General features: G+C 53.6%; 5 protein-coding genes across 5 annotated transcripts; 2 read left to right on the top strand and 3 right to left on the bottom strand.

The window, feature by feature from the left end:
* Positions 1-557: 557 nt before the first annotated feature.
* On the bottom strand, positions 558-2,926 carry CTAM01_11439 (uncharacterized protein; the record flags this gene model as incomplete). The annotated part of the gene is made up of 2 exons (XM_060527450.1): positions 558-1,004; positions 1,076-2,926. The coding sequence occupies 2 exons, from the start codon at positions 2,924-2,926 to the stop codon at positions 558-560; spliced, it is 2,298 nt and encodes a 765-aa protein (XP_060377890.1).
* A 1,476-nt stretch (positions 2,927-4,402) lies between these two features.
* Positions 4,403-5,417, bottom strand: CTAM01_11438 (ASF1 like histone chaperone; the record flags this gene model as incomplete). The annotated part of the gene is made up of 4 exons (XM_060527449.1): positions 4,403-4,769; positions 4,838-5,146; positions 5,208-5,247; positions 5,309-5,417. The coding sequence occupies 4 exons, from the start codon at positions 5,415-5,417 to the stop codon at positions 4,403-4,405; spliced, it is 825 nt and encodes a 274-aa protein (XP_060377889.1).
* Positions 5,418-6,487: 1,070 nt separating this feature from the next.
* Positions 6,488-9,809, top strand: CTAM01_11437 (mRNA 3'-end-processing protein RNA14; the record flags this gene model as incomplete). The annotated part of the gene is made up of 4 exons (XM_060527448.1): positions 6,488-7,204; positions 7,258-7,689; positions 7,739-8,753; positions 8,806-9,809. The coding sequence occupies 4 exons, from the start codon at positions 6,488-6,490 to the stop codon at positions 9,807-9,809; spliced, it is 3,168 nt and encodes a 1,055-aa protein (XP_060377888.1).
* Positions 9,810-13,436: 3,627 nt separating this feature from the next.
* CTAM01_11436 (piwi domain-containing protein) lies at positions 13,437-16,408 on the top strand (the record flags this gene model as incomplete). The annotated part of the gene is made up of 2 exons (XM_060527447.1): positions 13,437-13,870; positions 13,918-16,408. 2 exons carry the CDS (start codon positions 13,437-13,439, stop codon positions 16,406-16,408), a joined length of 2,925 nt encoding a protein of 974 aa, XP_060377887.1.
* Positions 16,409-17,262: 854 nt separating this feature from the next.
* CTAM01_11435 (capsule biosynthesis phosphatase) lies at positions 17,263-19,968 on the bottom strand (the record flags this gene model as incomplete). The annotated part of the gene is made up of 4 exons (XM_060527446.1): positions 17,263-18,669; positions 18,756-19,218; positions 19,294-19,484; positions 19,630-19,968. 4 exons carry the CDS (start codon positions 19,966-19,968, stop codon positions 17,263-17,265), a joined length of 2,400 nt encoding a protein of 799 aa, XP_060377886.1.
* Positions 19,969-23,027: the final 3,059 nt, after the last annotated feature.

The raw sequence follows: 23,027 nt of genomic DNA, 5'->3' as shown, positions 1-23,027 counted from the left end.
GATCAGGTTTCCACTGAGACTGGGACGGGGCTTGAGATACGTTTTCTTTGAGGGGTTCAATGTGGCAGTCAGGTTTCGGGAAATCCAGATCGAGGATGAAAGACTTCATCGTTGCCATGCTTTATGGGTGATGTCAGATATACTCGGAGAACACGAGGCTGCTCAAGCCGGGCCAAACTCGCTTTGCTCGGTTGGAAAAGGGAAGCAGTGATTGATGTGTCGAATCCAAACGTGGCCCAGCTTCTTGCATGTGTCGAAGTCAGCTTTTGATTGATTCTCTGATCGAGCTTGGCAATAGTTGGAAACTTGTCAGTGTGTCTGGTGTTGTGTGCCCGGCGACTTTCGACATTGAGATGTGCGTAGAGCAAGGAGAAAGAAAGGCCTTCGTCCTTGGCCGGGTCTCAGAGTCCGACCATTCTAGAGAGGCTGGGCTGGCACTCAGGAAACAAGCCTTCACGTCTAATTCTTGTATTGTTATATGTAGTAGATTGACGGTCTCGAAACGTAAAAAGGGGGTATCTAACAACTATAGAAATCTCAATAAATCAAAAACCACCTCACACATTTCCAAACGCCGAACCGTCACCACGCTCACCGCCGCTCCTGCGAATCCCATTCTTCCTCACCCACGTCCACCACCCCATGAAAGACTGTATCAACCCCAAATCATTGTCACGCTGGTACTGGTGCGGCGGTTGCTGCTGGTGCCGCGGCGAACGTGTCGGAGGGGGTCGACGGCCCGTCAACCGCCTCTTCCTCCTGGGTCTCGTCTCCGTCGTGGGTATGATGACGGCGGCCGGGGTAAACTGCTCATCCGCAACGGCGTCCGTGAACAGTCGAAACGGCCAGGCGAGCGCGGCGAAGGTGTGTCTCGCGAGCGAGTACCCCGCGCGCGTCTGCAGGAGGATGAGAGCCACGATGAAGGGTACGCAGATGCAGACCATTGTCACGGGGAATCTCCAGTCCTCTGGTGAGATTGTAAACTCTGTTATACCAAAGACTGACTGTAAGAGGTTTGATGTATCAGTATAAGAACGTTGAGGGCAAATAAGAGATAGGTGGAATTGCAACTTACAGTCACAAAGGTTAGGGGCAAAAACACCATGGACCCCAACGTCAGGACCTTGATGTTATCCCCCTGCTCGATTGCCCTCCTCGACTCCTTGATGGAGCTCCCGCTGAAGAGCTGGTCCCGCAGATTCTCAATCTCCTTGCGCGTTGCCGCATTCTTGGCGTGCACCGTCTCCAGGTTCCGACACGCGCGCTCAAGGTCGGACCGCAGGAGCACCATCTTGTCGCGGTACGTCGCGCCCTCGGGGCTCTCCGGCGCCGGGTGCGGCCACAGCGTCTGGTGCCTCCCCTCCCAGAAGTCGTCGGGAAACGTCTCACGGTAGGCGGCCAGCATGGCGCGCAGGCCCTCGTTGACGACGCCCAGCGTGTTGTAGGCCCAAAAGTACCGCCGGATGTAGGTGAAGTGCTTATCCTCGAAGAGGAGCTTGTCGCGCAGGCGGGCGTCGAACATGAAGTCCGTCGGCGGGGTGATGAGCTTCGCGATGCGGGCGTGGAGGGCCAGGTTGCGCTTCGTCGCGTCGCGGTACTCGGTCACCAGGGCGTCCAGGAAGGCGTAGGGTCCCGAGGGGAAGTTCTTGTGCGCCTCGGCGTCGCCGCCGCGGAGGGTGTGTTCGTCGTCTGGGAAGGACTGGATCGAAAGCAGGTGCCACGGCGCGAACGTGTCGAAGAGGAAGCCTTCTTGCGGGCCCTCGCGGCGGCGGGTCTGTTTCACGGATTGGCGTGGCGGGCCGGAGAGGGAGAGGGCGAGGATGGAGCTGCATTCTGCAATGTCGATGTGGTCCTTTGAGCGGCGATCCGCGGGGCGTTTATCGTACTTTTGAAAGGGAGCTGGTTCGAGGCCCTCGCCTACGACTGTGTAGTACTTGAAAACGAAGAAGAAGCTGCGCTGGCGGAGATGCGAGGGCGAAGCATCCTTCGCAAAGGCTCGATGGACGTGGGCCGTCGTCTTGCCGTTGTTCCCATGGTCTGTGATGAGATGGTTGAGGAGCTCCGTCATGTCGAAGTATGGGCGCATCGTCATATGTAGCGCGCCGAGCATGAGAGCTGACGGTTCTTGTAGGATCGTTACGAGACCTACGGCCTGGCCATCGGCGTGAATCTCTTTGAGGGCGTTCCACACCGTCGGGGCGTCGACGATCTGAGTAGGAGTTGGAGCTGCGTCGGCTGCGGCGCCTCGAGGACGGCGGTCTGGGTGTTTGCCCACGGGTCTAGGTGACCCTTCCTTGTCGACATCGTACAGCTCAAAGGTTGAACTGACGTACCCCTGGCTTTCATATGCAGCGAATTCCTCGAATACCGCATCCTCGTCAATGTCGGCTTGCCGTTTGATCACATCGGTGAGCGCAATAGCGGCGCCACCGGTGAAGTCAGTGTACTTGAGATGGCGTAGCAGTTGATTGTCCGTCCATGATACGCGCTCAACTAGTTTTGTGGGAGGGCTTGTGAGGGTCCCATCTGAACTGTTGACACTTCGAGGGCCTGCAATGTCAAGTAAGGGAAGATACTCGACGTCTAGCTCAGAGTGAATGGAGGCCGGTACGTGCTTTCTCTCAACGACGCTGGACAGTGTCCGCTTCTCGATAGGGTCTGAAAAGGTTGAGCGGCGGGCACGGCGAAGAGCAGGCTGGAAGGTTGCTTCCGATGAAAGCGGTGGACTCTGCCCTGGACTCTGGACGGGGCTTGGAGAAGGTTGTAGGAGGGGGGATGGCTGGCGAGCGTTGTTTGTTGTCTTGGTATCTGATCTGTCTCTCACGGCACTAGCCAGGGAGTCATGTAGACTTCGTAAGTTACGGAGGTATTGGTCGTGGCTTGCCTCGACTGCTTTGAGCAGCTCCTCAGGGCTCCGGGTTGCCATAGCAGGGACCAAAACAAGTCTGTCAAATCAAGTATATTTTAAGAAAGATTTAGCAGGTGACTATGTAAAGATGATGAATCAAGAAAAGAGAATCAACTGGGCAGCTCGCTCCTAGAACAGCGGCCCTTTTCTACTCACTAACATGCACAGCCTGCCTTGCCCTGGACCTCCGACAAGACATCCGAAATCAGGATACTGTGCCATCGGCAATCTCCAGCTACACCACAATCACTAGCCTAGGCAGCCAGGACGTTCCCCTCACTCCAGAAGATCGACCCCAAATGCGGCTGAGCTGCGGAGCCTAGGGACTCAAAGGTACGGCGCGGTGTCTTCGGTGTGTGCGAGCATGCGCGCGGGAGAGATGAAGGCCAGCAAGTGATAGTCCCGTCTCGAGGTGACTTCATGGGTCCGGGGGGTGCGTGCGTGCGAACATCGGCCGACATCACCGAACCCAAGCTTTTCGGCCACTGGACCGGATTGGTGGGTACGGATGTGTTCCCCGTATGCATCTCTGTGCGCCCCGAATGTGTGGTGTGACGCAGGGAGACGGGACTTGAGAATGCATGCCGGGAAAAAAGGAGCGAATGAAAGGGGGGTGGGGGGCAGAGTAAAGAAGATACAACGTGGGGTTGGAGCTGGAGGAGTCACCGAGGTGAGGTTAGTTTTGAGCATGAGTCGTCGGAGTCGATTAGCGATCACCAAGAAAGCAGGGCTGTCGATGGGGTGTCGTCCGGCGCCGGCCACTAGGAGCGGCTTTTCGCGGCCTACGGCGTGTGATCGTGTGAGTTGTAGTCGAAAGTTGATTGGCGATGACTGCTGCCTTGGCGGTTGTCAATGGCGTTGTGCTGCTGACAGATGAATGCCGCCAAGGAGAATTCACGTGCGTTACGATGCAATTATTCAAACCCAACCTGAGGAGCCGGGGGGGGGGGGGTTGGACAAGGGGCGCGGGAGAGGCATCTGGTTGCTGGGGTGCCTTAGTGTGGTCTGAAGAGAATGGAATTCGCAAGCCCGTTTGAAAATGTCTCAATCTCAGTCGCATGATGCAGAAGAAAACGCTAGATCGTGTCGTCGGGATTCGTTTCATGGAGCTTGGCATTCGCTTTTTTTTTTCTTCCTCTCCCGCCGCGGGGTTGGAACTAATACTACAAACCTTGAAAGTAGAAAAATGGTTACTCGCTTCGACACGCATCTAGGTCAACAGGAAGAGGTCCAATAGGCACACAGGAAAAGGTATCTTTTGCATCTAATTACTAGGATCAAGTCCCTTCTGCACTTGGTCCCTTTCCAAACCACATCATCTATACTGAATAGTTCGGGTACCTTATGCAATCATCATCCAGGTCGTATTCTTCGTGTAAACCACCATCCTGCGCAATTCTAGTCGAATAACTTCTGGGTCGGCAAAACAATGGGGGTATGGGCAAAAGCGTCAAAACATCTCTCGACAGGCGTCACCTAGTGAGTAGCGACCTCCTAGGCCTTGCCGGCAACAGCGACGGGCTTGTCACCGGTGTCGACGTCCATGGCGTCGTCATCGGCAGCCTCAGCCTCGCCCTCGCCCTCGCCCTCCTCCTCCAGCTCGTCCTCGCTCTCGCCCTCGATATCAACACTGCCGTCATCCGACATCTCGTCCTCCTCCGCAGGAACGGCCTCACCCTCGCCGTTCTCAACACCGGCCATCTCGAGATCCTCACCGGCGGGCTTCTCGCCGTTGGCACCACTAGCCTCGGCCTCTTCCTCCTCGTCACGCTCCTCAGCACCGTACTCATCCTCGTCAGGCACGAGGTCAGCCTCGGGCTGCTCAGGGGGAAACTCGGCGGGGGCGGCGGCATCGTTGTCCCTAAGGCTCCCAGTTAGCTCCACTATTCTGTCGCCTCTTGTTTTCCCCTCATGTCTACGAAAACGTACCACTTGATCGCGAAGCGGGTCACACGAGGCTTCTCAGCGAGAACGTTGCGCTTGACTCGCTCGATGATGGGCTTGGAGGGGGGCTCGGCGTTGAGCTCCTCAGAGTCGTACTCATTGTTGACATAGTAGCCAACGCGAACGAACTCGCGACCGTCGTAAGCGCAGGTCAGGAGGATCACAGTGACACCCAGAATGTCGGCGTCGGGAATTCTGGAAGTGTTGGGCGCATCGGCCTCGAAGATGAACTTGTTGACACCGACGGGAACGGGCCCGACGAGAAGACTGTCGAGCTCTTGGTCGTACTGATCACTGTTGTCTGGCTGTCAGCGAATGGCGGTGAACGTGGTGAAAAATTCCACGTTGAACTAACCTAGTCGCAGAACCAACGTAGGTCAACTTCCACTCGAGATCTGATTAAAAGTTGATTAGAAAAACGTGAGATCATGGCTGTCTTCCGAATGGATTCTTTACCCTTCTCCAAGGACTCCAAGCACTCGAAGGTGATCTCGAACTCGTACTTGTCCGTGAACTTGGCGGGGTTGTTCAGAACCTTAACGCCCAGAAGCGAGACGATCGACATCGTGAAAGGTGGGCGATGAAGTCTTGGTTGAGTATGTGGTAATGGTTGTAGAGGGAAAATCTGCGCGACTGCGAGCAAAGGAAAGCTGGGAAAAAATTCGTTGCGTGAACGTCGGTCTGAAGTGGTGGGTGGAGTTGGTGTATTGAGAAGGTGGGATTGTTTTGCGGCGAGCGAGATGGAAGAAGAAGGCTCGGCTCGTCAATTGCAACGGGACAACGACGTGGGCCTGGGACGCGCCTGCCTTCCCCTTACCGCGAATTTCGCGTAAAGTGGTCTTCACGTCAAGGCTAGCCCTTTTCGGCTCTCGCGCCCGTCCGTGTGCCTGTCAAGTTCCTGTCCACCTTCCCAGCCACACAAAGCGAGGCTTGGAGATGGCTGATGCCTTTCATTCTTATTCTACCTGCCTTACCTACTTTACCTAACCCGACGGATACTTCACTTAGATGGAAAGACCCTATGTAGCTAGAATGTGCCAGTATAGTCAAAACATTGAGGCCGACATAAGTTTTTGATCTTCTTGAACGCCGAAATATGCATACCTAGGTAAGGTACGGAGTACCTAGGTCAAAGTGGAAGTCGGGCAGGTGCCAGACACTCCTTATCCGATAAGATTGTCTTATCCGTCGGAGCTCGATTCAGCCGAACTTTTGCCAGGTCACCGCTAAACCACGCTAGCCTGGTTTCGGCGTCTACTTTCCTCCAATCTTTCACATTGCCAACAAGCTGCAACCTTCCAATTTTGCGACCCGTTCCGTCTTACAGGTAGCCAACATCATCAGCTTCACTGTCCCGCGCAGCCATCAGCGACCTTCGATAGCCGACTACGAACGACTGGACTCTTTCAAAACTTTCTTTCGCGACCGTTTATCGATCTTCTACGAGCCGGAACACGCCTTCCTCGCCCGGAATACCCAGTGTCTTCGCGCCTAGGGCGACCTGATAGCTCATAGCTACCACGACAAGCGCCACACGGCGAAGTCAATTGATATTGAGGTTCTCAGTTAAGAGCTTCGTATTGTGATCATTGCGAGAAACTACAACACAGATTCTTCGGAGCGCCCATCATCGCAATGGATCCCGAAGTCCCGCAGAACGACCAACAATTCGAGGGTGCGTCTTGGGGAGAAGATGGATATGAAGAAACAAATGATATACAGCATAGCGACGAACAAAGTCAAGATCCTGCCTTCCCACTTGAACAAGCTGCGAATGGTGACTCAGAAGATGCTGGCGAATATGACCCAGAGTCGGTCGCGATAACTTCAGTTCCAGAGACCGCAGAGCCCAATCCCCCCGCCGAATCAACCCCAACTCCTACCGCTTCCACATCCATCAAGTCGAAATCAGGCAAACCCAAAACACAGGGAGGTTTCCTAGTGGGAGACTCCGATGACGAGGAGGAAGATGCGCCTACTCCAGCATCGAACGCTGTTCCTGCTGTTTCTGCCACGCAGACTCCCATTGCACAAAACCCTCCTTTCCCTTCTGCATCTACTCCTGTCCAAGGCCAAGTGAGCGCCACTCCAGAGCAGGCGAGCCAGGGTGTCCCCGTGCGAGCGCCAAGTGCGGCATCGAGTACGGCGCAGGCGCCACCCCCTCCAGCAGTGCAGTCTGTTTCCAGCAGAGACCCGAACGATACTTTTGGCATCTTGGAGGACCGCGTGCAGGAGGATCCAAGAGGGGATATGGATGCGTGGCTCGCATTGTTCGCCGAGCATCGACGCTATGACCAGTTGGATGAGTTGCGCGCTGCCTATGAGCGATTCCTCCAGGTTTTCCCCCAGGCTGTAAGTGGAATTCTGCTTGTGTACAGCGAGGTTTCAAACTAACGCAAATTTAGGCCGATATCTGGGCCGACTGGGCACAGCTCGAGTTGGACTCCAACCGCTTCCAGGACGCCGAAGCGCTTTTCAGCAGGTCCTTGGTCAATGTGCCCAATGTTAAGCTTTGGACCGTATACCTCAACTACATCCGCAGACGATACGATTTAAACAACGATCCCAACGGGGAGTCTCGCCGAATCTTGAGCATGTCCTACGATTTTGTGATTGCTTCTGTTGGCATTGATCGTGACTCGGGTCAACTGTGGAAGGACTACATCCAGTTTATCAAGAGTGGCCCAGGCCAGGTTGGAGGCAGCGGTTGGCAGGATCAGCAGAAGATGGACCAGTTGCGCAAGGCCTATCATCGCGCCATCACAGTTCCCATGTTTGCGCTTACAGACCTGTGGAAGGACTACGACCAGTTCGAAATGAGCCTGAACAAAACGACTGTAAGTTACTTGTTCTTCGGTAGATTGCTATTGCTGACAACACGGTAAGGGCCGCCAATTCATCCAGAAACGCTCGCCTGCCTACATGACAGCCAAGGCAGCAAATTCTCAGCTTGATCGCTTGATTCCCAGGCTCTCGCGAACTTCGCTTCCTCGCCTGCCTCCTGCACCCGGCTTCCATGGTGACCAGGAATTCATGGAGCAGGTTGATATCTGGAAGAAGTGGATTCAGTGGGAGAAGGAGGATCCGTTGGTTCTCCTGGACGAAGAGCCTGAAGCCTACAGAACTCGCGTGCTGTATTGCTATAGGCAAGCGTTGATGGCTCTTCGTTTCTGGCCCGAGATGTGGGTGGACGCAGCAGAGTGGTGCTTTGCCAACAACATTGCAAAAGATGGCAAGGAGCTGGGCCTGTCTTTTCTGACAGACGGCATCGAGGCCAATCCCGAAAGTGTATTGCTTGCGCTTAGACATGGAGACCGTGTGGAAACGACCTACCCGGCCGGAGACGATGATGCTAGCAAGGCTGCCCGCGCCAAGGCAATCAGGGAGCCCTACAGCCTCGTTCTCGACACTTTGTACGCCATGTCCAAGAAGCTCAAGGAGCGGGAGGAAAAAGAGGTTCGTAAGATCGAAGAAGCTTCGGCCCAGGACCCGAACATCAAGGACTCAATCGAGCGGAACGATGACGATAACGATGGCGACAATCAGCCCGGTGAACTTGGAAAGGAAGAGCGCATCAACGCCGTGAAGCAGGGATTCTCGGTACAGACAGATATGCTCAAGCGCACTATTTCGTTCGTGTGGATTGCGCTTTGTCGGGCTGCTAGGAGGACACAAGGCAAGGGCAACACGACTTCGGGTCTTCGTCAAGTCTTTATCGAGGCCCGAGGTCGTGGCCAGCTCACCAGCGATGTCTATATCGCCGTTGCGAAGATGGAAGCTCTCATCTACAACGACCCAGCCGGCGGTAAGATCTTTGACCGCGGTGCAAAGCTTTTCCCCGAGGATGCTAGCTTCATGCTCGAGTACCTCAAGTTCTTGCACTCCAAGGGTGACACAACAAGTGAGCTCCCCCTTCTTTCATACCCAATGAATTCATACTGATCCATGCATAGATGCCCGTGTTGTCTTCGAGACTTGCGTCAACCGCCTCACACAGAAAGAAGATAAGAAGGACCAGGCGAAGCAACTATACTCATACTTCCACAAGTACGAATCGCAATTTGGAGAGCTCTCCTCCATTGCTGAGCTGGAGAAGCGCATGTCGGAACTCTGGCCCGCTGATCCCAGACTTTCACACTTTGCAAACCGTTTCTCAGTAGACACATTCGACCCCATAGCCTACCGCCTTATCATCTCGCCGGCTGTTCAACTGCGACCAAAGATGCTGATTCCGACCATCGAGCAGCCGACCTCAGTTCGGCAATCCCCAATGGCCTTGCCGGTTCGTCAGACGGCCAGCCCGGGCCCACAGTACATGGGCGTTACAAACTCTCCAAAGAGACCCTTTGCAGGCGACGATTATGAAGAGCTCAACAGGCCACGAAAGCTCGCCAGGGGAGAATCCCCTCTTAAGGGTGCCGCGGGCCGTCGTCTTGACCAGCAAAGACGCAACCAAGGAGCGCCTCTTTCCCGAGACATCACTTTCCTCTTGGGTATCCTACCACCGGCTCACTCTTATGCTCACTCGCCCAACGCATTCCGCTTGAGCGCTCCTAATCTCGTTGGCCTGATTCGCGACACCCCTGTGCCTGATTACAGCGCATGGAAAACCCAACAAGAGCTCGGCGCTCGACAAAACAACGGTATGCAACCCCCTTCCCACAGCCGACAGGCATCTGGTGACTACGCTGGGTACGGAAATGGTGGACGAAACTCCCCCCAGAGAGCCCTCAGTCCATACGAAGGATCGGGTAGGCGCCTGGCATCATCCGGATACAGGAGCTCTCCCCTCCGACCTGGCTCCAGTGGCGGACATGTCGACGCTTCTGCATACCGACAGGACGTGCCCCAGCAGGGGCAATATCCATCAGCGGCTTCGTTTGACGCGAGCGCTTCTTGGGCACCTGCTAGCTACAGCCAAGCACCAGCACAGCAATATGGCAAATATCAGTATTGATCTTGGAGCTGACGATTGGATTCAGGGGCTGGTTTCCGAAGGGGTTGGCCCTAATTTCGATGTCTATCACAGACTCGGCCGACCACATTAGTCGGTATCTGGTGGCTCATCAAACGTCGGGATAATGCCCAGCACGCTGTGTTGGGACCTTCCTTTTGATATTGAGCTTTAGTTCATGATTTCGAGGGCAATGATTCTCTCACGTTCCTCAAAGGGACATTGGTCGCAAAGTCTGCGACATTAGTGTTCTGTATAATACAAAAAGTCTTCAAGGGGCTCCGCATTACTGGAGGCGTTCAGGGCGGCGGCGGCGGATACTTCACTCGTGCGGCTCACAGAAGTAGCACACACTTTTTTTTCGTCAAAAAGCATACGCCACGGCATCACGTTCGATGGCTAGTCCACCCGATTTGGGGGATGGGGATGAATGGCAGACGGCTACATGGGATGCCACGTTGGGGTGTCATCTAGTTTGCTTGGCTAGCCGCTTGAGTAATTCAAAGAAATCTGCTTTTGACATGCCACTTTGTCTTACTGTATGGGCTATAAGAAGGGGACTCCTCCTACGTTGAGCGGCATCCTATTTGGTCACCCGCTTGTGCACTTGTGACATACCTCGATCAAGGCACGCGCGCAATATCGCCGTGTGAAGCTCCGGATAACCGCCCTCCAACAGGTCTGAGACTTGGGTTCTCATCCCAAGGTATGTTACCCTTGTCAAGGAGTAATCTCGCAGCAAGGAAAGCGATGGATGGCTCAAACCCGATGGCATCAACCCGACACTGTGAAATCAATTTAAAGCCCACTGAACCAGAAAAGAGTGTTCAGGTCCATTTACGTACAGTTCTTTCCCTGAAGCAGTACGTAATAAAGGTTCCGTTCCGATATCTATCGTCCCTAGAAGAACCGGGTATTAAGCAGCAAGTAGAGCATCCTCTTGGACGGTGGATCCACCGTCGACGTCATTAACCTCACTTTCGTTCGTTCATGGCGTTGACCTCCATGATAAGACTGACGTGGTGTTGAGGTCCGTCTATGTCGAAGACTCGCGCCTTGGGGTCTATTCCGCCTTGCTTCTTGGATCTTCCTGCTTTAACTAGGTCTACTTATATTAAGAAAGCTGCCTCTGCCTTAGTAATCGGACTAATTTAGAGTAGTTATAGTATTATGATGCTAATATTTATGGCTCGAAGGGTTTCTCCGATGCTGAATAGCTTGATACCGTACTTAGTTGTGCCCTTGATGGGTAGTAATGTCCTGGGCTGTTTTCTAGACTTGATTTTAACTGCGGTGCGGTCGTGATGGCTGTCTGCATTGGTAGGTGACTGTTGGGGTGATGTTTGTTGTCTTTGTTTTCCCTTCGAGGCTTCATTTCCTCCCTCCCTACCAGGGCCATAGAGTTCGGCTTAGGTAAACATACGATCTAATTTACCACCTCACATCAATGAAATAAGTTGCCGCTCAGCACCCTAGCTCTATTCTTCTTCTTCCTATCACTCTTCCTGTTGCTATTCCTGTTGCTATTCCTGTTGCTATTCCTGTTGCTATTCCTGTTGCTATTCCTCTTACTTTTCTTGTTGTCCCTTCTTAGTTTGCATGTATTCCTGAGAGGGTACGCTTTTAATTATACGAAGATTATTGGAATAAACGTGTTGCTAGGCCCTGATTACTGAGTGATGCTTGTGTTCATTCATCTCTTTTCTTGACCTGTGAACATAAGTCATGCTTGTAGACACAATCGCGCATGCCATCACCTACAGACAATCTGATAGCTCATAGCTTGACAAGCACATTCTGTTGTCCATGGATCGATCTGTAGCCCTCATGTAGACTTTTAAATCTTGTCGTAAGCCAGACTTTGTGAAGCTGGCGGTCCTGGTGACGCTCATGACGATTACGGGCTGGCAAACCCCTCCCGGGAGAGGGACCTTCCCAGTATGTTTATCCAAAAATGAAGCGAGACTCTGGCTGGAGACCAACCAGAGACATGTAGGTCATGTCGGATACTAGCACTGATAGACTAATGAACTTCGTAATAGGTGGAAAGCAGGGTGGTTTCACACATGGGATGCTAGAGGCTTTGAACGTGACTATCTCTTTACTTGCAGTATCATCATCATAAGGCAGCAGCATTCATGAATAAGACGAGCAAGCTCATGCCTCGCGGTCGAGCCTTCTGTAAAACAAAATTAGTCGGTGATACCTTCTAGGCCACGAATGTTCGGTCAATTCGAGGTCTACGTGTTGCGCTCTTTTGACCGTAGACTGCGTATGAACGTGCGGATTGCCCGAGAGTCTAACGCCCTTATTATTGTCTTCGAAGCCTTGAGCGTTCTCTACTGGGCTCCTGATCTCCGGTGTCTGGAATATCTCGGTATGGTCATTACATGGTAGCATCATTTACGAGTCTGGCTCTGATGTTCATAGCTATGCCGTAGCTTACTATTGGCGACGTACGTAGACTGAGTGGCATATGCCAATTCCATCATTTGCTGAATATTATCACCCGTGTATTCTATGCCATTCTGCTATCACGCTGCATCGTGAATAAGGCGTTCATGCCGGCGTTCTCAGCGCCTTGATGGCCATCTGGCAGGAGCGAAGCATCGTGATCTTTTTGATAGTGACTTGAATGATTTCATTCTGATATATGCCCGGCCAAAGGTTGAAGATCTCATTGTTTTCACCCTCCCCACATCCTAAAGTGAAGTCTTCATATCCTAAATCCCAACATCTCACTCTCTGGCAATCGATCCTTCCTGCTGCTTCTGCTGCTGCTCCTTCTCCAGAGCCACACAGCCGATTTCTAGATCACTCCCTCTCTCTGGAGGCTATATAAACCCACCTCTCAACCCTCCAGCCTCCAGATCTTCTTCTTCTCCTCCACACACACTCACATCGCAATCGCATCTTGCTTACCCAAACAAATAATCAATCACAACCACACACTTCACTCAACTTCAACTTTCAACTCAGGTAAGTTTGCAACATATCCATGCTTGACACACCTCACATCTCTGTACAAACACCACCGAGATACAACCACACGTATGATTTTGCTGCCATATCTTCCTTCCCAAACCCACATGCTGCCTCCTTCCTCCTAGTCAAAAGGCTGGAAATATCCTCCAAGGGTTCTACAAAAAGGCCTTTCCCTTCTCTCCATTCAACTTCTTCTCCTTCTTCTTCTTCCTCCACACATCACCATACTTTCTACAACCCAGCCTCACTGCCAACCTACTTCAATACAGACAAGGTATCCTGCCCTACCCATACATCTAACCTACCTAAGGTACCTCTCCGAAGGTATCTCTGGACAAAGGAGCAAGTTTCCAGCGCTCCTGCTTTCGAAATTCGTTCCTCCTCCTCAAATTCCTTCCTTCCTTCTAGGTCACCCATTCTTGACTACCTCCTTCCTCAAGCGCCTTTGACAGTTGCCGACCTAGGCAGCTACAAAAAGGGCCCTGTTCCTCTCTTCCCTCTTTTTACCTCTTCTTCCTCTTCATCTACCTCTCAACATCGTCTACCTCTCAACCTCGTCTACCTCAGCGAGCATCGTACATACATTCACTGACCACAAACAGCAACATCTGCACAGCAATTCCACAATCTCCACGACTAGACAGGATGTCTTCCGGTTCCCCTAGCCGTGGTGGTCCTGCCAGCCCTGCCAGATCCCGCTCGGGATCTCAGCCTAAGCATGGCTTCGGACCTTCCATGGGGTTCGACCCAGCGAAGCCCGAGGGCGGTGGTCCCAGCAAGGATCACGTCAACTCTCGTATCGACCCGCCCCCAGAGTCGTACCTCAATGCCGGGGAGACTCCCTTCATTCGCAGACCCGGTTACAATACCTCTGGCAAGGTTATCAACTTGGAGGTCAACCAGTTCCGCGTGAAGCAGTGGAACGACAGGATGACCATCTACCAGTACGATGTGTCGATCTCGCCCGTGCCCCTGAAGTACAATGTGGTGTTCAAGAAGGTTTGGGACTCTCCGCCTGTCCAAACCATGCTGGCGAAGTACAAGACCCTCTGGTTGAACGATGGCCGCAAGTTGGCTTGGTACGTCATCCTATTCTGAATGCCTATCTCCTCTAACACAAGTTCAGGTCGTCGGTTCCTATCAACCGTGGCGAGGAGCGCTTGAAGGTTGACCTTGACGAGGGCAAGCCCGTTCGTCCCAATGCAAAGCCGCGCGACAATTCCTTCTTCTTCGTCATGAAGGAGACGAAGAAGATCAACCTGGCGGCTCTTGAGGCATACCTCACCGGCAAGATGGACTGGGACAGCACTGTTCTGGAGTGCATGAACTTCCTCGACCACCTAGTCCGCCAATTCCCTAGCGAGAATCTTCTCTCGATCAAGCGCAATTTCTACAACGAGCGCAATCCGCAGACCATGGATCTTGGCCCCTGCTTGCAGGTCGTCAAGGGTGTCTACTCGTCGGTCCGGATGAACCAATCGGTTATTGACAAGTTTGGTCGAGGGCTCGGTCTGAATGTCGACGTTGCCAACACGGCATTCTGGAAGGGAGACAAGCTGTTGCATCTCTTCGTCAGGGACTTTCTGGGTACCTGCGATCGCAGATGGCAGGGCTTGAGCCCGCCGGACATCGCCAAGATCTTGAAGCCAGTGCGCCAGCAGGACAAGAACGGCAAGGCGGTACTCACGATGTCTGATGCTTTCAAGCACCTGAGGAAGCTGGCGAAGCTTCGATTCTGCCCCAAGCACCGCGGCAAGGAGAACTGGGACAAGTCTTACACCATCAAGGAGTTCGCATTCAACCCAACCTACGGTGACAGCGGTGCTACTACTGACAGTATCGTCTTCACGAACAACGGCGAGGAAATGAACATTACGAAGTACTTCGAGAAGACCTACGGTTACAAGGTTCTGTTCCGTGACTGGCCCGTTGTCGAGACCGCAAAGGCGGGCTTCTTCCCCATGGAGGTTTGTGTGGTCGCTGCTATGCAGCGCTACAATTACAAGCTTGACCCTGATCAGACCTCGGCAATGATCAAGGCTGCTGTCACTCGTCCCACCCAGCGCAAGGCGGACATCATCAAGGCGAAGAACCAGTTGGCATGGAAGGAGGACCCCTATCTCCGCCAGTACGGTGTTATCTTCGAGGACCAGATGGCTAAAACTGTGGGCAGCCTGCTTGAGCCCCCGAAGATTCAGTATGCCAACAATGTGGTCAGCCCCGTCTTCTCTGGTCGCTGGGACTTACGCGGCAAGAAGTTTTGGGTTCCCAACCGTGCTCCTTTAGCATCCTGGGGTATCGTGATTCTCGAGAACTCAACCAACAAAGCCAGTGCTCAGGCCTTTGCACAGACATTCAAGCAGACTTACACTAGCCATGGAGGCAAGATTACTAAAGATGCCGTCGTGATTGACAGCGAGGCCCGTAACAACAATGTTGCTGAAGCAATTGCTAGGGCATATGCCCAGGTCAAGGCGAAGACTAATGCTGTTCCGCAGCTACTCTTCTGCATCTTACGGTTCAACAACGTTGGCTCTTACGAGCGAATCAAGAAGTCCGCCGATTGTCGATTCGGCTTGCTTACTCAGTGCGTTCTTTCACGCCATGTTGACAAGAACCAGGCCCAGTACCATTCCAATGTGGCTATGAAGGTCAACGCGAAGCTTGGAGGCGTTACCTGCCGTATCCCTCACCCGTCCGGTCCTTCTAACAAGAACCCTCCTTTCTTTAAGGAAGTCACTATGATGATTGGAGTAGACGTTTCCCACGCAACTCCTGGAATCGACGCTCCCTCGATGGCAGCGATGACTATGTCGATGGATGCTGACGCCACGTTCTACTCGGCTGCTGTTGAGACCAACGGCTACCGCGTTGAGATGCTTTCTCCAGTCAGTGCCCGCACTTTCCTTGGTCGTCTCATGCCCACCTGGCACAAGCGTATGGGCCACCCTGCGCCTCCTCCCCACATTGTCTACTTCCGTGACGGTGTCTCTGAGGGCCAGTACTCACAGGTGTTGGAGTACGAGGTGGGAACGATGAAGAACATCATCAAGAACATCTACCCCACCGCCAAGCAGCCCAAGTGGACGGTCATTGTGGCTACAAAGCGCCATCATATTCGATTCTTCCCTCAGAATGGAGACAAGAACGGCAACCCTCTTCCCGGAACTGTCCTTGAGAAGGAGGTCTGCCACCCTTTCTGGTGGGACTTCTACATGTGCTCGCACGTGGCCATTCAGGGAACTGCTCGCCCTGTACACTACACCGTTCTGGTGGACGAGGCGAAGATGGGCACGAATGATCTTCAGCGCATGATCTATGGCCAGTGCTACCAGTACGCTCGCTCGACGACTCCTGTCTCCCTTCACCCGGCGATCTACTACGCTGATCTCGCCTGTGGTCGTGCTCGCGCGCACGAGAACATTGCTACCTCTCAGGGCTTCCGCTCCGGCCCCAAGGCGACGGAAATGGCTGACGATTACGGCTCCCGCGGTCTTAGCATGTTCGAGGGCGAGCGTCCCACCGAGTCCCTTCCCCTGCTGCCTCTTGGTGGCAGTGGCCCTGACTCTGACCCCCAGGCATCTGACATGTTCAAGAACACCATGTGGTACATCTGAGTACGCATATCAGAGATTCCAATGGGCGACGACTGAAGGAAATGCGATGGAGTGAGTGGTGATGATGGGAGAGGCAAGCATGGATGGTTGGCAGTTGAGGGAGGATTGCGGGAGAATGAAGTTACTAGTTCCGGGTCAGTCAGGAGGATTGGCCTCAATCGAGCGAAAGTAGATAGGATTACCTGGGTGAGCAGGCCCTGCTCTGCCGAGTCTAGATAGCGAACGTTGCCATTCACCAATTGCAGAGACCTTTCATGGTGATTGTGAGTTGTTGTTCCTCAGCAAAATCTGACAACTAGACCTAAGATGGAAGCTTGCTGATGCCAATGTCAACGGCAAGCCTAGCATCAACCATATCCAAAGCCACACACACACAATGTAAAAGAGACTGGTTTATGTACGATTTCTTGATTTCTTGGTATAGTAAGTAGTACATGACCCTCGTAGACCGACGCTGAACAACATCCATCCCTACAAGTTGTAGTTGGGAAAACCCGATCAAAACGCTTCCCCTCCTTTCCCACCCTGTAGGTAAGTACCTTACGCGATACGAACAATTTTTTGAAGCAAATGCCACCTTGTTCCCGTCCCCGTCTCCGTTCCCACATACACAACATCGATCGCTTCTCGGATGGCTTCCGACGCGACGTGTGTTCGACAGGGCTCCACATGAGCTCTCCGCTTTCTTCCACGGAAGCTTCGTCCCGAATGACATCAATGCAACCACTTCAACTCCACCCCCGCCATTGCAAATCCACCTCCACCTTTCCGATAGCTCGGCACATTATAGCCCGCGAATCGAGCGGATTGGCTTTTTGATAGCAATTATACGACATCACTGAAAGCAGATACACTTATTTCGCAGTGACGGTAACGCTGGGAATCGAGAGGTTTTCGCCCTTGCCCGAGGCGATGGGCATCTCGCGAGCCTTCTCATCCGAGCCAAAGTTGGAGCTCGCGCGCCGGCTAAGCGTGAGGCCTGACGTGGAACGGGCGCCCGGGCCGTAGTTGATGTTGCTCGCCTTGTCGAGCGTCTCCTTGCACATGCGCAGGAACACGGCGCCGAGTTCGGGTCGGTGCAGAGGGATCAAGCTGAAGAACAGGGAGGCGGTGATACGGAAGAGGGTCTTGCGGTGCAGGCGCACAGAATATGTCTCCTCGAGGAAGGTGAAGAAGTGCTCCTGGAGGCTCTCGAGGAGGTCTGAGTCGGCCTCGTCGAGGAGGGGCTTGTCACTGTCGAGAGCGTCGCGCAAGTCATAGTTGTTCGCGCTCATAAACAGGATGTGGTCGTAGCCGCAGAGAGACTGGAGGACCTTGCCCAAGTCGTAGTGGATGTCACCCTCGGGCGTCAGAGTGTTCTCCAGCTGGCAGCGCACATCGATGAAGCTGACGAGCTTTTCGTCCTTGGAAAGAATGGCGTTGCTGAAGACCGGGTCACCGTGAATGACCTGCGCGTGAACACCCTTCTCCTCAGCCTCGTACGTGTCGAGGAACTCGTTGATACGGGCGAAGAGGGAGGCGGCAAGGGGACCAAGTGCATCGTACTTGTGCTGGTCCTTGTAGTAACGGCTGCGCAGCTTCGAGCCGTAGTTTGCGTAGATGTTGACGCGGTTGTTCGCCCGCGCGAGGGAGTGCTCCTCGAACTTCTTCTCTAGGGCACTGGGAATATTGAGCGTGGCCTTGTCTGTGCTACCCGTGGTGTGGACGGTGTGGAGAGCCTTGAGGAGGGAGATCAGGCGACCCTTGGTGATGGATCGACCGACCAGGAGGTGAGAGAAGGTCAAACCACGGCGGTTCTCCATGGTGATGTTGTAAGTGGTGGTGTCGGGAATGTAGTCCACGTTATATACGGTGGGGAAGACTTGGGCAATCTCGGCGGGCATGTGGGAGTAGAAGAAAAGCTCGCCGAGAATGTTCTCAGACTTGCTCGACTTGATGACCTTGTCGCCAATGATCTGGATGGTGTTGAAGTCGCGAGCAGCAATCATGCCGGCCTTCTTGGCATCGTCGCCCGTCGCAGCATCTTGTCCGATCAGGGCAGCTGGGTCCTGCTCGTCCAAAAGCCAGCCAATCTCACGCATGGTGTCGAGGTTGGCGTTGACAGCCAAATCGTCGACGTATACATCGGCGTAGGGCTTGCCGAAGTGGATGTCGTGGTATGGGATCTCGTACTTGGCCAGCTGGGCAAAGGTTACAGGGCCGACGTCAGCCAGCACTGAGCCCAAGTTTCCGTGATGTGTGCGCATGCGGCGAGCCGTTTGCTGTCCGAGAGTTAGCACAAAGTTTTGGAAAACTGCAGGAAGCCACAATCTGCTTCCTGCTTGCCAAGCGCCAAGAATCGACTTACAATGATGATGTAGTGACCAGCGTTGTACAACTGCTGGACCAGGCGAATGTTCTTCTCGATGGGAGGGCAGGTGGAGTAGTCTCCGGCCACGGCGGGCACACCGACCAAGGTCATGTCGAGATCGAAGCAGAAACGGCGCTTCTTCAGCTTGATGGGCAGGTTGGAAGTATCCGTCTTGAGAAGCTTCAGGAGGTCCTTGAGCTGCTCGGGTGTGCCCACAACACTGAAGTCCTTGGTGCTGACAGGCATGCCCAGGTACGGCACGCCGTTCTGGATCATGAGGGCGATCATCTGGGAAGTGTAGTACTCGCCGACCTCTGAGCCGTCGGGTCTCTTCATGTCGAGGTTCTGGGCAGCCCATGACTTGAGCTGACCCGCGGACGGGAAAACGTATGCGCCAGTGTTTGCCTTGTTGGAGATGGCCTTCTTCTCCTGGATGTCGACAATACGCTCCAAGCCGTCCCTGTCATAGTAATCTGTTAGAACCTGCATCTTGGCTTGAATAGGCCCGCCCGCTTTGCTCCTGGTGGCCACTCACTTGGGTTCTGTCTTGATGTAAGAGAAAATGGGCTTGTCGCCAACGTCGGGGAAGTAGAAGCAGCCGCCGTGGCCCTTGGGCATGTTACGAATGTCCTGGAGGACATCGGCCCAGTAGATGGTGTCGCAGTCGAGAGAGACAGTCTTGCGCTCGAGGTGCTTCTTGGTCATGCTCTGGGTGACGATGTAGAGCTACGAGGGATCGTCAGCGATGCGCTTCCAAGCTTGGCTTCGGCCCTCCTCGGGCGGAATTGCGCAAGGGCGGAGGAAGAAGAGACAAGAGCGAGGGTCAAAAGAGCAAGCAACAAATCTCAAAGAAACTCAGGGAAGAACTAACCGTCTCGCTGGCACCCTTGGTCTGGTGGCGCAAGCGCAGGAGTCTGAAGTCGATCTTGGAAAACGTCTTGCTCACGAGCTGGCCAATTCTGAACTCGTCGTCGACCTCCTCGTTGATGGCCATCCACAAGGTGTCGCCAGGCTTGAGGCTCAGGTTGTCAATCAGCCATAGCAGCATAGGTCGGCCGACGATGTTGATCAGGGGCTTCGGGTAGCGGTAACCTTCCTTTGCGAAGCGGGAGCCAATGCCGCCAATGGGAATAATAACATTGATGGGCTCGTGGTTGACGTCGCCATTCGCAGCAGCGCCGTTGGCAGCTGCCTTGATCTGAGGGGCCATTATATCGGATTGGTACGATGAACAGATGAAGCTCTGTTTAGTCGAGGTGAAATTGGCCAGTTGCGAAAAGCGAGCGGAGGGACGACGAGAGAGGTGTCGCAAGTCAAAGTCGGGCAAAGGTCCGAGAAATTCGAGGGAGTGGCAGATTGTCGCCAACGATGGCAATGTCTCTCTGAGCTTTTGGGTGGAACCGTGGCGGTGAGACTGCAGCACCACAACCAAAGAAGAGAAAGACGGTCTGCTTTGTTGTTGCAGGAGGGGGAAAAAACCAATAAGTGAAGAAATGCAGGAAATGCGAATCTACAATATCCAGTCCAGCATGTCACAGGAGACAAGGAAAAGAAGCGATGCTAGAGAAGGAGGATTTGCGAAATGTACGAGGCCAAGAGAAGAGGGTCGGCCGACAATGGGGAAAGGTGTCCCTCTTTCCCACCTCAGTTGAAAATGGTACGTACTCTGTACTTGCACTAGGTAGAGACAGCCGTCGGGTATTCGCAAGGTACGCACCTACAGGGCTCAGAAAATTTACACAGTAGGTACTTCTTACCTCATGGAAGATGGAAGCTCAGGGTCGTGGAGACAATATCCCGGTAACAGCAAGCAACAACAGATGCGCGATCTCGCCCTGTGTAGCCGTAGCCGACCGTCCGTCCGTACGTACAGTGAAGACCAGGGGGGCAGAAAAAGGTTCGGGTCCTCTTTACTGCGAAAGAGTCTGAGAGTGCGAAGAAAAAAAAAAGTCGCCTTTTGCTATTTTAATTTTCTCCAACTGGAACAGATCCATTGCGGGCAGTAGCGGCCCCCAAACCCCATTAGGGGACCGACCTGGACCTCCACTATCCCCCTCCCTTGTTCCTGTACGCCCTGTACGGAGCTGTGCCCCTCCTCCCCTTGCCTCTTAGACTCATTTTGGTAGTGTCGAACGGAAAGACGACAAGGATAAAGGGGCTTACTCTTCAGGGGTCCGTTTTCTTCTTCACTTTCCTTCCAAAGTCTGTCTTATCGGGCCTCAGCCGTGCAGCCTGTCTCGGCACGTTGAAACTGGCAACACTGGTCTGTCTGGAACTACTGATACTGTCCTGATAGTACACCATATCACCGTCCACAGTGTTTCAACGAGATCGAGTAGAAGTACCAACTCGCCAATCGAATGACTGACAGACAGGAGACAGCCACAAGTATCATTTCCAGACACGAGGTGACATGCGGTCCGCTGGAGTTTTTTTCCTTGCTGTGCCGCATCGTGACAGTGGATCAATAGGTAACGCCCGTGGGACGCTTACTTCTCTCGAATGCTTGATGAGCATCGCCAATGGCGCTGTCTGCCAATTGGGTGCGCCGCCCGGGCGCGACTGCTTGACTGCTGTCAATGGATTGCGGGAGTGGAGCCTGTTGAAGCCCCGGCCGGAGACAGTTAGCGTCCGAGGGAATTGGCACTGTGCGCCGAACCCCTGCGGCGAGCAGACGCCCGGGCCTGCCCAGACTTTCGACGTGCCTGGCCTTGTGGGTTTCCTCGTCGAGTCCAACCTGAGTTACCAACACAACGTGTTTGGTGCAACTGTATCCGTGTGTAAATCGATCCAAAGTTGTCTCCGTCTTATCAGTCATGTCCTCGATTCTTCTCATCTCCTTTTGCTGCTCGCTGATCCTCTTTACTCTCAAGAGATGCCGCTATTTTCCGATTCCACCGTCTGGCGCCATCATCTCACTCGCGATGGGGGCCCCTCCTTGGACCTTTGGCAACCCGTCGCCCCATTTTCGCAAAACTTTGGCTGGGCCAAGCCAGGGTTTCTGCCTATCGTCTGTCCAGCGCTGCTATCATGTATGCCCGGCCGCTTGTTTAGCAAATGTAGGGCGTAGCTACGACGAGTAAAGATGGACACGTGTCTTGGCCATCGCATTGGCTTGCTAGAGAGAAGTTGAGAAAGAAGGCGGCCTCTCAAATGGATTTGCCCGCTTTGACTGCTCTTGTTAGAAATCTTGACATCACCACGTATTGTACATCAGCCGAACCAGCCCGCTTGATAAGACTCCTTACCGACGCGACATCCATCTGGTCCTGATTTTGTCGTTTAATTGCGCTGTCTTAGTTCTTGGCGTGAGTTTACGAAGATCAGCCAGTGATGATGGATGTTGTAAGATCCGAGTCAATCCTGCGGGTCGCAGAGTGATGAAGAGAATCAAGCACCATCGACGGTGCAGCTAGGCAGCTGCATCTGCCCGCCTAGCCACACACTCTCGCAAGTCGCAACCACCATCCAACTACAAATCGCCTGGGGCAAGGATAGCCAGACAGAATCGCGCAGCTCATGCTGTCAGCCTTGCGTGGGATTGGCGGAGACGCAGGGGGAGGGGCGAGCGACATGAGAGACCAGGGGCTGTATGCCTGTGTGTATTAGTGTAAGAAGGTGGCTTGGGCATTGGCATTGGCGTTGGACGTTCAGCGCAATCGGCGTAACCACAATCCATAAATCAATGCCAAGCATCGATACTGTACTGCGGGCAAACGATGAGATTGCGGCATGCAAACTGCGCAATGGACTGATTGCAATACAGCTGTGCGGTTGGCCGCTCCTGATGATTATGTCCCCTTCAGGGGCGTCTCTCATTTCAACTTGGTGCTCAACCCATAGACAAAGTTTGATGGGTTGCATATCGGGTTGCCGGTCCCATTATTGAGACTTTCGCTCCTTCTAGCGGCCCGCAAGCCATGAGAACCTTGGGTTGCGCCAAGTGTCAATGAGCGCCGGTTTGAACTTTGACGTGTAGCAATTATTATTTGACCGAAAATAGCGACCCACAATCCTGAACCCAATACTGTCGAGAAGCCAAAGTCTGTTAGATTGCTGGTTTTGCAGAGTTGTTTCTTTCTTTCGATCTATCGAAGACGGTACTCTGCCATAAACCGGATACCCACGGAAGCCTGGTGAGAGTACCTTGGAATCGAGAGACAAAATGCGGGCACCTTGTCGATAACGATAAGCGGTGTCTTGGGCGCTGCGTCAAGCCTTGGGAGCCGGGACAAGGCCATGTTGAGTGTGAGACTCGAACAAAGGACG

This window comes from Colletotrichum tamarilloi, assembly GCF_030869305.1.
Source record: "Colletotrichum tamarilloi strain Tom-12 chromosome Unknown Scaffold_62.1, whole genome shotgun sequence".
NCBI classification, from domain to species: Eukaryota; Fungi; Ascomycota; class Sordariomycetes; order Glomerellales; family Glomerellaceae; genus Colletotrichum; species Colletotrichum tamarilloi.
Note: the sequence above shows the minus strand (reverse complement) of the source record. Positions and strands in the feature narration are given on the sequence as shown.